This window comes from Misgurnus anguillicaudatus, chromosome 22 (genome assembly GCF_027580225.2).
Source record: "Misgurnus anguillicaudatus chromosome 22, ASM2758022v2, whole genome shotgun sequence".
Taxonomy (NCBI): domain Eukaryota; kingdom Metazoa; phylum Chordata; class Actinopteri; order Cypriniformes; family Cobitidae; genus Misgurnus; species Misgurnus anguillicaudatus.
Window position 1 is genome coordinate 8,045,799 of NC_073358.2, and position 19,851 is coordinate 8,065,649.

General features: G+C 37.1%; 1 protein-coding gene across 1 annotated transcript; it reads left to right on the top strand.

Annotated features, from left to right (window-relative positions):
• Positions 1-640: 640 nt before the first annotated feature.
• qsox2 (quiescin Q6 sulfhydryl oxidase 2) lies at positions 641-18,250 on the top strand. The gene is made up of 12 exons (XM_055200637.2): positions 641-995; positions 7,776-7,876; positions 8,221-8,269; positions 8,353-8,458; positions 8,651-8,741; positions 8,873-9,018; positions 9,106-9,249; positions 9,969-10,098; positions 12,469-12,591; positions 13,196-13,346; positions 13,545-13,733; positions 17,143-18,250. Exons 1-12 carry the CDS (start codon positions 761-763, stop codon positions 17,646-17,648), a joined length of 1,971 nt encoding a protein of 656 aa, XP_055056612.1. The 5' UTR covers positions 641-760; the 3' UTR covers positions 17,649-18,250.
• Positions 18,251-19,851: the final 1,601 nt, after the last annotated feature.

Here is a 19,851-nt window from a genome sequence, read left to right on the forward strand (position 1 = left end):
GTGTTACCAATTATAGTAAGGTTTTAGGTTGATCAAACTTTTACTTTTTACAGTGAGGTAAAACTTTATAAAAATATTGGAAACTATTACTTGTTTATCTCAGTGTCATAATATAAATAATAATACTACATAATTTGATGCACTAAAGACTACAAACGCACTGCACATTTTTTTATAATTTAAAAATTTTAAATATTAAATGTATAAATAATAAATATATAAATATATTTAATTTATTTTTCTGCTTTTTGTCAATTTAAAATATTGATTAAAATAATATTAATTTAAAAAAATATATTATTTTGATTTTTCACCTAAAATATTTAAACATTTTTAACTTACATGTTTTACTTAAAGTAAGAAAATGTAGGTTGAAAAAATATTTGTAGGTGTTACCAATTATAGTAACGTTTTAAGTTGATCAAACTTTTACTTTTTACAGTGGGGTAAAACTTTATAAAAATATTGGAAACTATTACTTGTTTATCTCGGTGTCATAATATAAATAATAACACTACATAATTCCATCATGCACTAAAGGTTGCAAATGCACTGCACATATAAAATGCGTCGAGCGTGCGCAGATAGTATGTGCAATGTGGCATTCTGCGCTCCGACTGCGCACCTATGACGACCTCGAACTCACACGTCCCCACTAAATGTAGTCATCGGAAGAAGCCATATGGGAAGAAACAATCTGTCTGAATGTTGAGGACTCGTTTATTTTTCTGGTGTCAGATCACACGGCGTTTCATCCCCGATGGCAGTAGTTTTCTGTGTGAAGATCAGTGTTTTAATGGCACTGTTGTTTGGTCGGATTCAGTCAACTCGTTTATACACAGAAGAGGATCCCGTTGTTATTCTGACTAGCGATAATCTCAAGCTGACTGTGGTGAACTCATCCACCGCCTGGCTGATTCAGTTTTACTCGTCCTGGTGTGGTCACTGTATCCAGTATTCACCCACATGGAAAGCTCTGGCAGGGGATGTAAAAGGTCTGTCATCATCTTCATCTTTATTTACTATCTAGGGATAACACTGTGCTTCTCCTAATGCGTTCAATAGATACACCTACGACTTCCATAATGTGTCCAGAATAACATGGAGGTTGTTTTGGAATAATCTCTCTTATTATAAAGTATTTTGGGAATATAAAACGTTAGAGTTACATTTAACAGGTATTTTCCATTTATTCCAAGTTTTTGAATGTATGTTCATTTACCATGGTATTTGTTTACAGTACATGTTACTCCAGGAATACTACGGTAGTACCATGATACATATCCGAAATACAATGGTGCTTAATAATATCAGTATTCGTTTACAAGAGTTTATATTTTACTCTAGGAAAACCCCTTATCAGAATTAATCATGGTTTTACTATAGTAAAATTTCAGTAAGTACTGTTTATCGACAGGTTGATTACTATTTGTATATCCATAGTTTTACGACAAATATCATGCTCAAACTGTTGTTTTTGTAGTGAGACGATAATAATTGTGTAATTACTATGGATTTACCACAAGTACATTTATACTATGGTAACTGTAGTAAAACTATGGTTAAGTTTTGTAGAGGTATAAAGTATGGTAAAGTATATCACACAGCATTGAAGATTACCGTGTTCTGTTACAATAGTGTTTACATGTTAAGGTCCAGCAATATGACAGTAAAACCATGTTTTGTATACAATATACCATGGTATTCCCATTGTACTTATCTACCTTGGCAGTCTAGTATTACATTTACAGTATCTGTTATGGTGTTACACACTTTTCTTTAAATGGTGAGTCCCATGACTTTCATGTTATTTCCCTGTTCATCATCACATGGTTCTGGTTTAAAGAGTGATTTTTATGTGTTTTGACCCTGGCTTGTTGACACACCTGTATGGAAATCCACAGTGCTTTCTTATCACAAACTCAAGGTCTGATGTTCACCCACAACAGTCAGCCACCCTTTTGCTTTCAGGTTCCTCTTTCTGGCAAAAAAGTCCAATAACATGCTGTGGTTGGGAACCAATCTGCTGGCTAGCTGATGAATAACATATTAAAGGGACAGTTCACCCAAAAATGAAAATTCTGTCATCATTTACTCGCCCTTATGTTGTTACAAACCTGTATACATTTTTTTTGTTCTGATGAAAACAAAAGAAGATATTCTGAGAAATGTTTGTAACCAAGCCATTCCTGGACCCTATTCACTTCCATAGTAAGAAAAATGAATACTATGGAAGTAAATGGGGTGGTTACAAACATTTCTCAAAATATATTTTGTGTTCATCAGAACAAAGAAATTTATACAGGTTTGTAACAACATAAGGTTGAGTAAAGATGACAGAATTTTCATTTTTGGGTGAACTATCCCTTTAAATAAATATATAAAAGTGGAAATATGCCATCTAGTCTTGGTCTCAATAATTAACATGAAGACATAAAAACTATACATATGGACTTAATTAAAGAATGAAAATAGTTAACATGACATGTAACCTGTTACTAAACAATACTATTACCATCCATCACTAGCATTTGTGGGTTTGCATGTGGTTTATAACTTTAGATATACAGTCTCACCAATAAATTGGCCGTATGTCTGCATATCATATGCACCATTTGTTTTAGACGAATTTGATTTTAAAGGCTTAGATTTCTATGTAGGCACCTGACAGACATTTTTATTCAGAGCGACTTGCAGTGCTTTCAAGCTATACATATTATTAGTATGTATCTTGTCTGGGAATCCAACCCACAATCCAGGGTGGTGCGATATTGAAGAAAAAAGGCAATGACATGATAAATGCGATATTCTGTGCGCAATGCGCTATTTTAAATTGTATTGAAATATATTTAAAAAAAACATATAATCAACATATGTTTCATATTTCTGTTAAAAGAATGCATCACATTTACAACAACCTCTGTAAGTGAACAGCTATATTTTAATGTCGTATAAAACAAACCAAACTTTTAAACGATGTAAACCAACTAAACAAATAAAATAAATATCACTGCTATCATGCAAAGTTGCACACGCACGCATATCCCAACTAACATGGGCATGCCAGATGCTATATTATCTGCATCGACCTAAAATTTTGACCATACGTTGGATATTTAAAGTATGTAATTTAAATCAATCATTTATTGCAAACCAATATGCATATCACGATATGCACGTTTGCGATATACCTTCGCATTTCGGTATATTGGGTAGCGCTACCACAATCTATGCCAATGCAATGCTCTATCAGTTAAGCTATAGGATGAGCCTGTTTGTAGACAACAGCTTTCTGAAAGCAGCTCTGGTTGGTGGGATGAAGTCCACCTCAGTCTGGAAAAACAGTTGCTCCTAAAGCCACTTTAAACAAATAATGGGATTACCAGGTGCTTTCTCTTCACACCTTCTCAGAGCCTTACTGTTGATAAAAAATGCTTATATTGCAATACTGCGAGTCTGCTGTGCTTTGGGCTAAAATATGGACACTTGTGTTGGGTGCAATGAAAAGGTCATTGTAGTTTGACACGTTTCATCTAAATGAGGGCAAATACATTTAACACCTTGTCTCGAAGATGCTAAAAGTGGTATGGCTGTTAAATTGGGCAGGGTAAGCTTTTTCTCGCTGCCATTTTCTGCTTTACGACCCTAACAAAAAGTAATGCAGCGGTACTGTGCTACAGTAATATTTTACTGCCTAGGGTTGAAAGTCTGAGCCTGAAAATGGTATTATTTAGCACCTGCTGTCAAACATTTCCTCGAACTATCAGCATAACAATTTAAGTGAAAAGTTACTTTTTTTTTAGTCCTTTTGCTTTCATGAGCGCATGCACTTGTGCATCCAAGTATACATTTCTTTATTGATAATGCAAACTTCTAGTTTCGGACCTAGGACTGTAGGATACACTATGAGAGAGTTGTGCAATGTCATGCATTTTTCGAATAGATTGAGAGCATGCAAGAGGTGTTTCTGGTCTAACGTTGCAAAGACAAATCTTCTGTTGAATGCATTCAGCGTGCCTTTTGTTGGCACAAGCTGTCGGCTGCGTGGCTCGCGAGCGGCCGCCTACCAGCTGTTACCTTCACAATGAGAGTCAGATGGCCCTATTGTGAAGGCTCGACCCTGCTGCGCATTCCCCCACACATCCCAAAACCCCCCTCAGGTGGAGAATAGATTCTCTTGATGGGCTCGAGTGCCCCCCTCCACTCAAACAGACAGTTTAATATCAGCTGGTGCTTTGGCGTTTTTACTAGTTTTTTAATTTTAGCTCTTCACACTACATCTGCTTCATTTTCTGACGCAGAAGTATGAATGAAAACGACGTGTCGAGGCTACATCGTAGAACTTGCGCAGGACTATACTGAGCCCATCAGTCAGGATCAAGAGGGAGAGTGAGAGATGTCAAGAGATTGACAGAAGCATAACAGAGGAAAAAGCGCTCAACAAAGCGCTTCTAACAAAATGCTTTTGTTTATAAACGTTTTATTTCTCGGTTAATATAAGAGTGTTTATCATTGTAGGATCTTACTGGTTAAAGGAAGTTTTTATTACATACTGCTGATGCTCTTTGTCGTTCCTCTCCCTGCTTGTGCATTTAGCAGAGTACCCAGGATCATAATCGCTGCTGTGTCTTTCACATGCACTGCATGTAGGATGTCTTGATTTTTAATGATAAATGAAACTTGTAATGCTGCTGCATTTAAGGGCTGTTCCGAATACCTTTTTTTGAGCTTCGAAGCTCTAGTAGAAATCAAATCGAATATTCGAGACTTCAGAAGGAGGGGCTGAACCCCCCCCCTCTCTCTCTCTCTCTCTCTCCCTCTCTCTGTCTGTGTCTGTCTGTCTGTCTCTACCGTTTTATTGTGTGGCGGATGTGTTGCTGCAGACCCAAGGGGGTGTAGTGCCTTTTCTTTGTGCAATATGGACATGTGACACGTTTAGAATTAATAAACTTTTAATAAACTACAGAACAGCGCAAGCCGGAAGCAGCGTGCCTCACGCATCCTGCGAGAACAGCATTAGTGAAACAAAACACAAGAGCAATACTTTTAATAAGGTAGCCTAACATTTTTCTAACAAACAAACACTCCCGTATCAGAAATTAGCAGAACAGAAATTACTGACAACGTAAAGGGTAGGCCATTTAAATAAAACCACGAAAATAAATGAACGAAGTTCAACAAACTGTAATAAAATGGTAGCATAATTTCAAAATCAAGTTTATTTATAACACTTACACCATCCAATATGTTTTTTTCATCAGTAGAACAATATAGAAGATATTTTGCAGAAAGCCCAGTGCTCCGTCATGCAAGTCAACCGATGCGCCACTTTAAGAGCTAAAGCATATATATCCAATGCAAATGTAATCCCCCATAACTCCGTGTGACATATTGACGTGTTGTGAAGCAAATCAATCAGTTTTTGCAAGAAACTGAACGTTATTTACAACACTATTAGCGTAAATGCCAAAGCAGGAAACACGCTTTCCGTTCGAGGCGATCTTCTACTGGTGGCGTTTGGTGGCTGTTGGCTATGGATGTTGGTCTCTCTGCGCCACCTATAGAGTGGGAGCGTGAAGCGCACTTGCACCTGCTTGGCAAAAGCTCTGTATTAACACTGAAAAAATGTGTGTGTGTGTATATATATATATATATATATATATATATATATATATATATATATATATATATATATATATATATATATATATATATATATATATATATATATATATATATATATATATATATATATATATATATATATATATATATATATATATATATATATATATTATTCGAATCTCAAAACTGAAAATCGAATGTCAACCCACGGAAGAATATTCAAATATTCAAATATTTTGGTCCAGCCCTAATGCATTTATGAAGCGTGTGCACCTCTTATGGGGCATACACACCAAACGCGAGTTGAACGATTTGCGCGAGTAGATTACTTAAAAAGTCTATGCAAAGTCGCGATCAGACGCGTCCTCGCTCGGGGCGATGTGAATGACGCAAACTGGGCGGCGCGATTGCCGCAAAAACACGCGCTATTCGCCTCAAATGCGCCTTTCGCAAGTTGAAAATATTCAACTCAAGTGAAAAATTTGCATGACACAAAGTTAAATCCCACGAGTAATCTAGAGCGAGCACCGCGTTTGGTGTGTACTTAGCATTACTCTGCGTTGGTTGCCATTTGATCTAGGGCTGAAACGATTCATCGAGTTACTTGATTTACTCGATTACAAAAAGTTCCTTGAGGCAAAAATTCTGCCTCGAAGTCTCGTTAAATTCCTATGATGCGCACTATATGCGCAGGAATCTGATTCACACCGACCTTTGTTCAATGTTCAGGAAGCACACCATAGCGCGTGATACATTTTGAATTTAGTTGGCGCGATGGCGGAAAGTAAAGATGTCCATAAACGGCAGAGAATGTCTAAAGTTTGGGATCATTACATTCTTATCATTACCTTACATTCAGCATCTGAACTGAAAACATCCACTGCTGTTTCACCAAGCGTCGCTGAAACAAGCTAACGTAGCCTATACATTGATGTTTGCTGATTTTAATCCCATACTGTATTTGTAGTGATGTCGTGATGCGGTTTGACTAGATATGATGTTTAGCTTTGATATTTTTAAGTAGTAAACGTATTCACGCTCAATTGCAAGAGAGTATAGCCTAAAAAAGAACCCCTTCACACACACGCGCGCATGCACCCTCATCTCTCTCAAGCGCCAGTCAGATCAATCACGGCAATGCATCACATATGCTTAAAGGGACACTTCACCCATATGCATTAAGCTTTGTATAGTTAGAACCCCAGTCATGTTTTTGAATGGTCATGCATCATTTCATCAGTTGCCGCTGAGACAGGAGAAATACAGATTTCAGTGTTGCACTTCCTTCTTTCAATGATGTAAAAATCATCATATTGCATCATTGAAAGAAGGAAGTGCAATATCTTTGTTGAGGGAGTGAGACTACAAACACCCCTTTTCTTTGTCAAATAGGCACCAAATTCTAAATGTATGTTACATTTCGACTACAAATATAATGCACTTTCAATAAAGATTAATGTTTCTACGGGTGAAATGCCCCTTTAAAGGAATAGTCTACTCATTTTCAATATTAAAATATGTTATTACCTTAACTAAGAATTGTTGATACATCCCTCTATCATCTGTGTGCGTGCACGTAAGCGCTGGAGCGTGCTGCGACGCTTCGATAGCATTTAGCTTAGCCCCATTCATTCAATGGTACCATTTAGAGATAAAGTTAGAAGTGACCAAACACATCAACGTTTTTCCTATTTAAGACGAGTAGTTATACGAGCAAGTTTGGTGGTACAAAATAAAATGTAGCGCTTTTCTAAGCGGATTTAAAAGAGGAACTATATTTTATGGCGTAATAGCACTTTTGGGAGTACTTCGACTCGGCGCAGTAACACCCTCCCTCTCCCATTATGAGAGTGAGAAGGGGAGCGGACTTTTCAGGCGAGTCGAAGTACTCCCAAAAGTGCTATTACGCCATAAAATATAGTTCCTCTTTTAAATCCGCTTAGAAAAGCGCTACGTTTTATTTTGTACCAATTTTGTAGCCTAATGGTAAATGCTACAGGTGTAGAAACTAGAAATCTACATAAAACATTTTCTTTTCCAAAAAATCTTTGTTCAAGTTACTTTATTTCTTTTGTTGGCAGGTTATTATAAAGTTGTATTTTTTACAATGTAGGTTAATGTGTTTCTCAAAAATGTGTCTTCTGTCATAGATTGGTCACAGGCCATCCGTGTTGGAGTTCTGGACTGTGCTCATGAGAATAACTTTGATGTATGTAAGGAGTTTGGAATCCACTTCTACCCCACCTTTAGGGTATGCCGTCTTTTATATTTCTTCATTACAATCAATCTATAAATGTAACACCATAATCCAAACCAGGCCCAATGCAATGTCATCTGAAGATTTAGTCATTAACCTGATTTCTGTTTGTCTGGCGTTGCACCAAGTAACCTTGTCTCTGGTAAAAATTAATTGGTCGTTAACGCTACGCATCAAACCTAAAATTATTATTGGTTGTCGAGTCTGTCATGTCACAGTTCAGGATTGATTTCAGTGTCAGAGAATACATTTGTGTTATGCTTGGTTAGGACACAATGTAAAAATTGTTGTCTTTGGAATTTCATTTAGAAATAATAACATTTTTTCTCCTCCTTAAGTATTTCAAGGCACATGACACCTCAAACGATCTTGGGAAGACATATCGAGGTGGGTTTTACGTTTGCTCTGAGCACAATTGAAGTCATTACTGTCATGTGTTATGCTCATTTGCGTCTTTGTTTTACTAATAGGGCCTGACAGAGAGCTGCAGACAGTACGCCAGATGATGGTAAACTTCATCCAAAACCACACGAGACAAGACTGGCCCACTAACTGCCCTCCACTGGACCCTGCCAGGTGCGCCAAATACTACAGTATTACCATTTACCAGCTGTTCAGATCATCCTTTCATCACATACCGTTTCATTTCCAGCTGTATTTGATGTCTGTTTTCATACTATAAGAGCAGACAGGTTTCTAGACACAGGCTGGGATGAAAATACATCTCCGTTTTCGATTTAGCATCATTGAAATTGTCTTTCTTTTCAGGTCTGAGGACATCCTGTCCCAAATAGGGATGAAATCAGAGCACTACACTGCTGTTATAGTGGAGGATGCAAACTCCTATATAGGGAGAGAGGTATGAGAAATACGTTTTTCACTCATGCAAGTACGTTTCATCAAGTAATTGTTTTAGGACAAATAACATTGAATGTCATGGGTTCTTATAAAGATAGAGATTTAATAATGCATTTTTACTCTTTTATCCAGGTCATTTTGGACCTGATGCCATACGAGGGTTTAACGGTGAAGAGGGCACTGAGCTCAGACAAACTTCTAATGGAGAAACTAGGACTCCATTCGGTTCCATCCGCTTATCTCTTCCACCCTAACGGCACGCAAACAGTCATGCACGTGTACGTCAAACGCTGTTCGTGAACTTGTTATTTTGCGATTATCAAATTTAAGCCCTGTTGATGAATGATTGTTCTTTACGTTAACAGTCAGAAGAAGCTGCGCTTTTTCTTCTCCTCCTTCTTGAAGCTTCTCCCGGGAGTACACAGAAAATACTCCACGTCCTCCCAGCAACATGCTCAGTCTACAAGTAAAGGACACGGAGCCCAGGTGGAGTGGAAAGACTTTACAAAGTAAGTTTTCACAGGTTATATACAATAAGTTTCTGCAGTTCTGAAGATATGACAGTGTCATCCCAACTTGATTCTTCTACTTTTCAGCCAAAAAATGAAATTACTCCCATTATTTACTCATCCTCATGCCATCTTGAATGTATATGATTATATTTTTTTAGACAAACACAATCAGAGTTATAATGAAAAACGTCCTGAAGCTTTATAATGGTAGTAAATGGTGCTTTTGATTTGAAGCCTAAAGAATTCCATCCATCCTTCACAGAAGTAATTCACATGGCTCCAGTGGTTTTATAAAGGCCTATCAGTGCAATTTTGTAAAATATCTATATTTAAAACTTTACAAACTAAAATATTAGCTTGCAGTAACGCCCCACATGCGTTCATGAGAGAGTGCTTGTCCAACGTAGGACATGGCTTATTGTCACTTTCGGCTCATCTCTGTACTTCTCGTATGCTATGTCCTACATCATACGCTGGAAACGCACTCTTTTGAGAGTGCACGTCAGCCTTCAAATCAAAGGCACCATTTACTGACATTTTAAAGCTTAGTCCAGCAACGACATTCTCTATTATAACTCAGATTGTTTTCGTCTGAAAAAAGACAACCGTACACATCAAGGATGACCTGAGGGTGAGCAAACCATGTGGCAACTTTCATTCTTGGCTGAACTATCCCTTCAACCAGTAAGAATGTGTATAATAATGTGTTTGTCCAGGTCTGAGGTGTATATGGCTGATCTGGAGTCAGGCTTACATTACCTACTGAGGGTCGAACTGGCCAACCACAAAATCTTAGAAGGAGAAGAGCTGAAAATCTTCAAGGACTTTGTAACAGTTGTTGCCAAGGTAGTGCTTCAATATAGACGCAGCTTTCTCTTTAACTCTTTTCCCACCAGCGTTTTTAAAAAAAGTTGCCAGCTAGCGCCAGCATTTTTTTTAATTTTCACAAAAGTTTAATGCCTTCCAGAAAGTGTTCTTCTTTAAATATATAAACATACAAGATATCAAATGAAAGAATAGACCCTCTGCTTTCAATAAAAAAGAAAAACATTTTATTCTACCTCCATTTGTTCTCTTTTTATCACCTCTCAAATATTTGTAGGTTTCTTCAAAAATATCAAATTTTGAGCAAAAAGCTGAGATAATTGCATTTTTGTGAAGGACAATGATCAAAACATACACGTATTTTGAACTGTTTGCCCTAAGGGGATACTTCCGGGTTTTATAAGTTGAGTATCCACCTGGTGGATAATAGCGGAAATACGAATTGCCGGATAAACTTGTCATTGGCAGGGAAGCGTTTTCTCTTAATTAACGAGTGAACTTGTCAATTTTTGGGAAAGAGTTGAAGGATTGGTCAGTTTTCTTCAAAAAATCCAGATGGTATATCTGACCACAGTGTCATCCGGTATTTTGGTGTCTTTCTTTGTTTAGTCGGGGGGAGGTTGTGTTTTTTGGGAGGAGCATTTCAGGATTTTTCACATTTTAATGGACCCCAACACTTAAACGAACAGTATGTAGGATTGTGGCCAAAACTGGTATTGCAATCACAAAATTTGTGGCTAAAACTGGTACTGCAATCACACAACTGGTGGCCAATACACAAAATGACAACATAAACATCAGTTGAGGGCTGCAACTCCACTTTTTAAATGACAATATCCTGGCCAGACCACTGTTGTCAGTGAAATAAGTATTTGAAAAGAAAATGATTTCTTAATGTCTAGTGACATATCAGGGCCATTTTATGATTAATTGATATAAATTTCTTACATACTGTTCCTTTAACTTTTAATGCAGTTTAAAATTGCAGTTTCAAAGGACTCTAAACGATCCCAAACGAGGCATGAGAGTCTTATCTAGCGAAACGATTGTCATTTTTGGCAAGAAAAATAAAAAATATGCACTTTAAACCACAACTTCTTCCTCTGGCTGTGTGACGCGCCACCGCAATCTCACGTAATTGCGTAATGACGTTGAAAGGTCACGCGTTACATACATGAAATGCACATTTGCGGACCATTTTAAACAATAAACTGACACAAAGACATTAAGTAGTATCATTCGACATACAACAATGTCTGAACGGTCCTCTTTCTCCACACTTCTAAACACTGGGGCGTAGTTTCTCATACATCATCCGTGACCTCTTGACGTGATCACGTGTTACGCGAGGTTGCGCTGGCGCGTCACACGACTGGAGAAAGTCGAGAAGTTGTGGTTTAAAAGTGCTTTTTTGCCAAAATGACAATCGTTTTGCTACATAAGACCTTATGCCTCATTTGAGATCGTTTAGAATCCTTTTAAAACTGCAATTATAAACTGCATTAAAACTGTTAAGTGTTGGGGTCCATTAAAGTCCATTAAAATGAGAAAAATCCTGGAATGTTTTCCTCGGAGAACGTGGTTTCTTCTCGACTGAACAAAGAGGGACATCAACATTTTGGATGACATGGTGGTAAGTAAATTATCTGGATTTTTTTAAGAAAATGGACTAATCCTTTAAGGGGCCGCTAGCACTACAACAATTTCAACCATAAACGAAAATTGTTTTTATGCAAGTTGGTTGTTCATTTAGATGGAAGCGGCATTTTTCGGTCCTGAAAACGCTTTTGAAAGTTTCAAAGTGCACGTTTTTGATAACGTTGCATTGTTGTCTCCGTATAAACTACTTTAACGTGAATCTTTTGAAACGGTGACTTCATGCGCACATGTTAATTCAGTCTACAGGCATATGCCAGCAGTATAACCAAAACAACAAAATTGGCCTACAGGACTGAATTTGTGCTTCTCAAGATATTGAGTTTATCAACACTTCGTAAAAGCAAAATATTGTCACTTTATAGTCAAGAGTATCTTAAAAAACCTACCTCATCTTCTGTCTAAACAAAACGTCTTGAAGCTTTTATTTTCTTGATTGGTTGTATTTATCTCTCCAAATGTTTATGTGTGTGAAGGCTTACCTTTACAAGGTAACATCGCCATCTAATGACCTGGCATACTTAATACAGCATCTTTGCGGATCCGTGTAAATCCAGATTTTTTTGATAGAGTTGTCTTGTGTACATACAATTTTTCATAAACGTTTTTCATTACATTGTTGTCACATAAACATAGCCTAGGCTTGAACTGTTATTGCACTACAGATGTTTTGCTAACTCGCGCTCATCTTCAGCTTTGACGTTTCTGGGCTTTATTTGCTCTTTTTGATCTCAGTTATTTCCAGGTCGCCAGTCTGTGGTAAAACTTCTTGAGACCTTACTGGAGTGGTTAGTAAGTTTACCTTTGGAGAAGATCCCCTATGATGCCATCCTGGACCTGGTTAACAACAAGATGAGGGTGAGACTGTTACCTATGTCAGACCACTGATGTTATTTGCTTGACCTTTACAAAGTCTGGGACTAGTGTGACAGTATCGTAAGTTTTTAATCATTTAGTTAGTATGTCGGTTTGGGCTACATATCAACAACGCATGCAAGCCAGCATGACTATAGATGTGTAAAATGAATAAATGTGCTTTAAATTTGACATCTGATTGCTGCCAATTTGTGGTAACTTATGAATAAAATGACGTAAATTGAATGGAGAAGACACGAGTAAATTGCTTTGATTAACGCTATCTCACGAGAATTCATACATATTTTACGAGTTGGCTATTCATACGACCACATTCATACGTTTTTGTACGATTTGACCCCTGTGACGTTGGGGGTAGGTGCGGAGGTAGGGGTTGGGTGTTGTGTTTTTTTTTTTCATGAGAATCGTATCCTTTTTCACGATTAACTTCATATCAATTCATACGAATTAGCCAACTCGTGAGATCAGGCTGGTTTGATTCAATGATTTGTTTATTGTGGCGGCAATTCATTGCAGCTCTGATGCAAGTGACAAAACCACCAATCAGTATGCGGTTTGACTTTACTCTGTTTGTGTTATGTCTCAGATCTCCGGGCTTTACCTGAGTGATCGAGTGCAGTGGGTCGGATGCCAGGGCAGCAGTGTGACATTAAGAGGATATCCCTGCTCTCTCTGGACCCTCTTTCACGTTCTTACCATTCAGGCTGCCAGCCGACCCGATGCTCTGGCCAATACTGGTATGAGTCGGGAAATAAACCTGTCTCCGATCTTATCAGACGTAACTCAAGAAAACGAAACTGCCGTAAAGGCAGTCATGCATCATTTGCACTGAAGCAAATAGAGCATTTTTTAAATTCTTACTACTGTGGGAACTGCTTTGTATTAGTTGTGTTTTTGCTTGTGGATAATTTCACACACTGCTCTTTTTCCATCAGGGTTTGAAGACGACCCGTTGGCAGTGCTTCAGACTATGCGTCGTTACATCGGGACATTCTTTGGATGCCAGGAGTGCGGGAAACACTTTGAGGAAATGGCGCAGGAGTCAATGAACCAGGTCAAGTCTGTGGATGAGGCAGTACTGTGGCTGTGGAGGAAGCACAACCAAGTTAACGCTCGACTGGCAGGTAAGACTGCATGTTAAAGGAAAACACCACCGTTTTTCAATATTTTACTATGTTCTTACCTCAAGTTAGATGAATTAATACATACCTATCTTTTTTCAATGTGTGCACTTATTCTTTGTACAGCGCTTCGTATATGTGTTAGCATTTAGCTTAGCCCCATTCACTCCTATGGTTCCAAACAAAAGTTTTATTTTGTGCCACCATACTTACTCGTGTAACTACTCATGTCTTTAAATAGGGAAAACATGGAATTGAATTCATCCCTGTTTGGATCCTAAGGAATGAATGGGGCTAGGCTAAATGCTAACACATTCACAAGGCGCTGTACAAAGATTAACAGTGCACGCATTGAAAAAAGGCATGTATTGGTATGTCTGGGTTGAGGTGGGAACATAGTAAAATGTTGAACGGTGGTGTTTTCCTTTAAATAGATGCAGGTCAAATGTGCAATAATGCAACACATCATATCTGCTAACTACCATATTGTCCTGAATATAAGACAATTTTTTTTTATGGAAATGCCTCTCAATTAACAATGTTGTCTTATATTTGAGCTCTAGACAAATACATGTCAATCATACCGTACACAAGCAAAAATGCGGTAGGTGGCCCCAAATACAAATTGAAGCAACCTGATAAACTAAAACTACTGTTAATAAAATATGAATAGGTTATGTGTTTTTTCACGAGATGGACAGCCTAGGTTAATTGTTATTAAATCCAGATGGACTACAGGTATTGAAAGGTATTGAAGAATGTGGAGTACCAAACTGGTTTTTTTCAAATGAAAGCATCTTTATAAAAGACAAGAGTTGGTCTTTAAAAAGCATTTTCCCAAAAGGTACCCTTTGAAAAGAGGAGGTTGTCTTATAATCAGGGTCATCTTTTATTCGGGACCATACGGTAACTACATGGGGTCTCATTTATAAAACTGTGCATAGGATCCTTACTAAAAGTCTACATACGCACAAAGAAATATTAAAGGATTAGTCCATTTTCTTGAAGGAAAGATCCAGATGGTTTGCTCACCACCATGTCATCCAAAATGTTGATGTCTTTCTTTGTTCGGTCGAGAAGAAATTATATTTTTTGAGGAAAATATTCCAGGAATTTTTTTCATTTTAATGGACCCCAACACGTAAAAGTTTTAATGCAGTTTAAAAATGCAGTTTCAACAGAGTTTTAAAGGACTCTGGACGATCCCGGACGAGGCATGGGGGTCTTGTCCAGCAAAATGATTGTCATTTTTGTCAAGAAGAATAGAAAATATGCACTTTTGAAGCACGGCTTCTCGTCTGTCTCTGATCCTGTGGCGCGCCAGCGCGACCTCACGCAATTGCGTAATGCCGTGGAAAGGTCACGTGTTACATATATGAAACGCACATTTGCGGACCATTTTAAACAATAAACTGACACAAAGACATTAATTAGTATCATTCGACATACAACAACGTCGGAACGGTCCTCTTTCTTCACAGTTGTAAGCACTGGGGCGTAGTTTCGCATACATCATCCATGATCTCTTGACGTGATGACGTATTGCGTGAGGTCGCGCTGGCGCGTCGCACGAGCGGAGATGGACGAGGGGTTGTGGTTTAAAAGTGCATATTTTTTAATTTTTCTTGTCAAAAATTACAATCGTTTCGCTAGATAAGACCCTTATGCCTCATTTGGGATCGTTTAGAGTCCTTTGAAACTGCAATTTTAAACTGCATTAAAACTGTTACGTATTGGGGTCTATTAAAATGAGAAAAATCATGAAATGTTTTCCTCAAAAAACATAATTTCTTCTCGACTGAGCGAAGGGGGACATCGGCATTTTGGATGACATGGTGGTGAGTAAATTAGAAAATGGAATATTCCTTTAAGTTTTTTTTTTATAAATCACAACCTTTGCGTGGAAACTGGCGCACTTTATAAATGAGACCCCTGGTCCTGTTCATAAGTGATGCAATTATTTACAATAATAAATTAGAAGTACAACATAAAGGAAGAGAAAAGGAGGAATGGAAAAGTAGATGGGAAGGAGGGATGTAAAGGTGAGGAAGCAAGAAGGAGGTAAAGGTATATTTGGGGTAAAAATAAACAAAGATGGATGGGAAGTAAAACACCATGAGAGAAAAGAAGACTGAAAGATATATGGGAGAGGTGAGAAGAAAGATGGGAGACATGATAAAGAACGATTATATAAAGGAAGAGAAAAGATGGAAGAACGACAGAAAGCAAGAAAGGAACAAAACGAAGGAAACTGAGGAAGGAAGGTAGGATGGAAAGAAAAGATGATTGGATGACAGATGGGAGAGGTGAGAAGAAAGATAGGAGAGGGGAAAAAATAAAGAAAGGAAGAAGGATGGGAAGGATTATATAAAGGAAGAGAAAAGAAATCTGGAAGAAAAGATGGAAAAACTACAGCAAGGAAAACAAAGTAAAGAAGGAAGGAAATGGATGAAGGAAGGTAGGTTGGATGGACTTTGATTAAAGGAATAGTCTACTCATTTTCAATATTAAAATATGTTATTACCTTAACTAAGAAGAGTTGATACATCCCTCTATCATCTGTGTGTGTGCACGTAAGCGCTGGAGCGCGCTGCGACACTTCGATAGCATTTAGCTTAGCCCCATTCATTTAATGCTACCATTTAGAGATAAAGTTAGAAGTGACCAAACACATCAACGTTTTTCCTATTTAAGACGAGTAGTTATACGAGCAAGTTTGGTGGTACAAAATAAAACGTAGCGCTTTTCTTAGCGGATTTAAAAGAGGAACTATATTTTATGGCGTAATAGCACTTTTGGGAGTACTTCGACTCGCCTGAAAAGTCCGCTCCCCTTCTCCCTCTCACAATGGGAGAGGGAGGGTGTTACTGCGCCGAGTCCAAGTACTCCCAAAAGTGCTATCTTATGTATTTGCCATGATAGAGGGATGTATCAACTCTTCTTAGTTAAGGTAATAACATAGTTTAATATTGAAAATGAGTAGACTATTCCTTTAAAGTAGGAAATGGAGGAAGAAAGTGGAGGAAGGATATCAATGAAGCAAAATAAGAAAGAAAATGAATGAATTGAAAAAAGAAGGAGGGAAGAAAGAAATGAAATGAAGTAATGAAGAAGGAAAAAAAGGAAATAGTGGAATCGAAAGGGAATGATGAAAAATAAAGGAAAGACAAGAAGATGGTAAAGAAATATCTGTTAGAGAGAGAGAGAGAAAAGACAAAAACATAATGCCAGGCAAGAAACCTGATAGACAAAAAAGAAGAGTGAAACAGACAGATTGTATTGATCCACAAGCAAACGGTATTCAGATTCTCATGACTAAACTCTTAATCTATAATAACCTGCCTGTCATATGTACAGTATGATGCCTCATCGAAACGCCATACTTACACCGAATTTGCCATTCTTTATTCAGGGGCAATGAGCGAGGACCCCATGTTTCCTAAAATTCAGTGGCCAACTCCTGACCTCTGCCCTACATGTCACGAAGAGAAAGAAGGCCTGCATGTCTGGAATGAGGAGATGGTGCTTGCGTTCCTCAAACAGCATTATGGTGCTTCTAACATCTCTCCAAAATACACCAGCAGCAGCAAACCGGAGCCAGTCCCTCCAGCTCCGGAAAATCCCAAAGCCGTAACCAAACCGAACAGCAACGTTCACCTCAACCAGAACTTGAACTCCTCTCCTGAGAACGTTCCTAAACATATGAAGAGGACTGACACCGGTGGTGATAAAGGAACGGGGGTTCAGATCGAACCCAGGTCAGGAGTGACGTTCCTGGGTCTGGGCTTCTCCAGCGTGGATATGAGTCTTTGCGTGCTGCTGTACGGCATCTCGTGCGTGTTTCTCATGGTTATGTTTTTCTTCTTTCGCGTTCGCTCGAAAAGATGGAAGTCTAGAAACTACCGGCCCTTCGTTTAGAGACCAAACACTGGCGTTCGAAACTGTTGATAAAGTGAATGTAATATATGAAGCCCCTGCCAAGTGTTGAAGAAGACTTTTAATTTATTTGATTTCTCATGTTTGTTTAACTGTGTGTGTTTTTTTTAAGTATTTTGTAATGAAGAACTTTATTGAGTAGTTCGGCTTATTCATCGGGCCAAGTTCTGTGAACGGGCACCTGTTTCGAGTATTTCTCAAACCTCAACAAACGAGATTGTTGATTTACCATGATAAACTATTTTAGTATTCTAAACTAAAGTTAACAACCTAGGTCAAAAATATATTTTTATGGACTATTATACATTATTTATAGAATTTTTTATTGAAATTTTAAAAAGATGTGCATTTCTCTCAGAGTAAATATTACTCTGTAAGTCCCATATTTCTATTTGGCTTAAAAAAAAAGAAAGATTTGTCCTCTCGCTGAAGATAAATGCCTGACACACTGCCTCATCAATGACCAGATATTGAGCAACTCTAATATTGTTTTAAAAAATGTGCCATTTAAAACAAAGACGGACAATGATAACAATTCATGAGTTTTGTTACTGTAATGTTTTATTAAAATGTGCTGTGATTAATGTTTGTTCTCTCTTTTTTAGTTCACCTCAAAAAGAAAAAGAGATTGTTCATTTGTTCAAAATAACAGGCAATGCGCTTATTCTGGTTTATCCCACATGGAAAAAATAATCTGTAGTGTATTTCCTATAGTAAATTTAAATAGTTTTTTGTTTTATTAGCTGTATTAATTAATTTTGTAGTAATTAATACACTTTTTAGGGGTGGTTTCACAGATGGGGATTAGCTTAAGCCAGTACTACGCCTTAGTTTAATTAGGAAATATAACTACTGTAGTTTTAACAAACATGCATTACTAAAAACATTGGTGCATTTTCAGAGCAAAACAAAGGGTACTGAATTATTTTAAGATATGTCAGTACAAGTTGTTTTCAGTTTGGACAGGTCTTTCATTTATTTTAGTCTAGGACTTGTCTAATCCCTGTCCGGGAAACCGCCCCTTAATGTTTACTCTAGTATTCTGTAGGATTAAAGGGATAGTTTACTTTGGAGTGAAAGTTCTGTCATCATGTGCTCATCCTCGTGTTGTTCTAAACCTGTGTGAATTTATATTTGCTGATGAACACAAGAGAAGATGTTTTGGGAAATGATGGTGAGCACGCAGCGGTAAGTGACCATGGACTTCCATAGTAGGAATAAAAAAATTTGTTGGAATTTAATGGGTACCGTCAACTGTGTGCTTACCATTATTTATCGAAATATTTTCTTCATCATTTATTACAATACTTCCAAAATATGATTTTCCTACTATGGAAGTCAATAATCACTTACTGCTGGGTGTTTGCCGTCATTTTTCGGAGTATCTTTCTTTGTGTTCATCACAGAAGAAAGAAAGTCATGCCGTTTTGGAACAACATGAGTAAAATGATTGAGTAAATGATGACAGAATTTTCATTTTAAAGTTAACTATCCCTTTATCTATAGTGAATTGATTATTTATACTTTAGTATACTTTTGTCCTGCCTCATGATTAGTCATGACTAATCATTTGCAGAATAAAAGTTGTTGTTTACATAATATATGTGTGTACTGTGTATAATAATTATGTATAAATAAATACCCACACACAGACGCATGTATATTATTAAGAAACATTTGCATGTGTATATATGTGTATATATATATATATATATATATATATATATATATATATATATATATATATATATATATATATATATATATATATATATATATATATATATATATATATATATATATATATATATATATATATATATATATATATATATTATAATTAAATTCTACATATATGTGTGTGTATTTATATATACATAATTATTATACACAGTACACACATGTAAACAAAAACTTTTATTCTGCAAACGATTAGTTGCGACTAATCGTGAGGCAGCACTAGTATACTTTATAGTAAAGTTCAGAAACTATAGTTTTTTGTACAGTTTACCACAGTAAGCATGGGTCTTCAACAGGGGTCCATGGTGGTATGACTGGGGGTCCTCAAAATATTGTTTGAAATTCTTTTTTTATTAGGCGTCAAACTAAAATAAATTGATAGGCTAATAATAGAAATGGGAAAGAAATGGTTAAAATCTATTCAGTAAATTAAAAATGTTATGTA

Excerpts from the sequence above, each read along its gene's own strand:
- qsox2 (XM_055200637.2), top strand. The coding sequence starts at position 761 with ATGGCAGTAGTTTTCTGTGTGAAGATCAGTGTTTTAATGGCACTGTTG. Across the intron at positions 996-7,775 it reads TCTGGCAGGGGATGTAAAAG|ATTGGTCACAGGCCATCCGT; the intron begins GTCTGTCATCAT and ends CTTCTGTCATAG. Across the intron at positions 8,459-8,650 it reads CCTCCACTGGACCCTGCCAG|GTCTGAGGACATCCTGTCCC; the intron begins GTGCGCCAAATA and ends CTTTCTTTTCAG.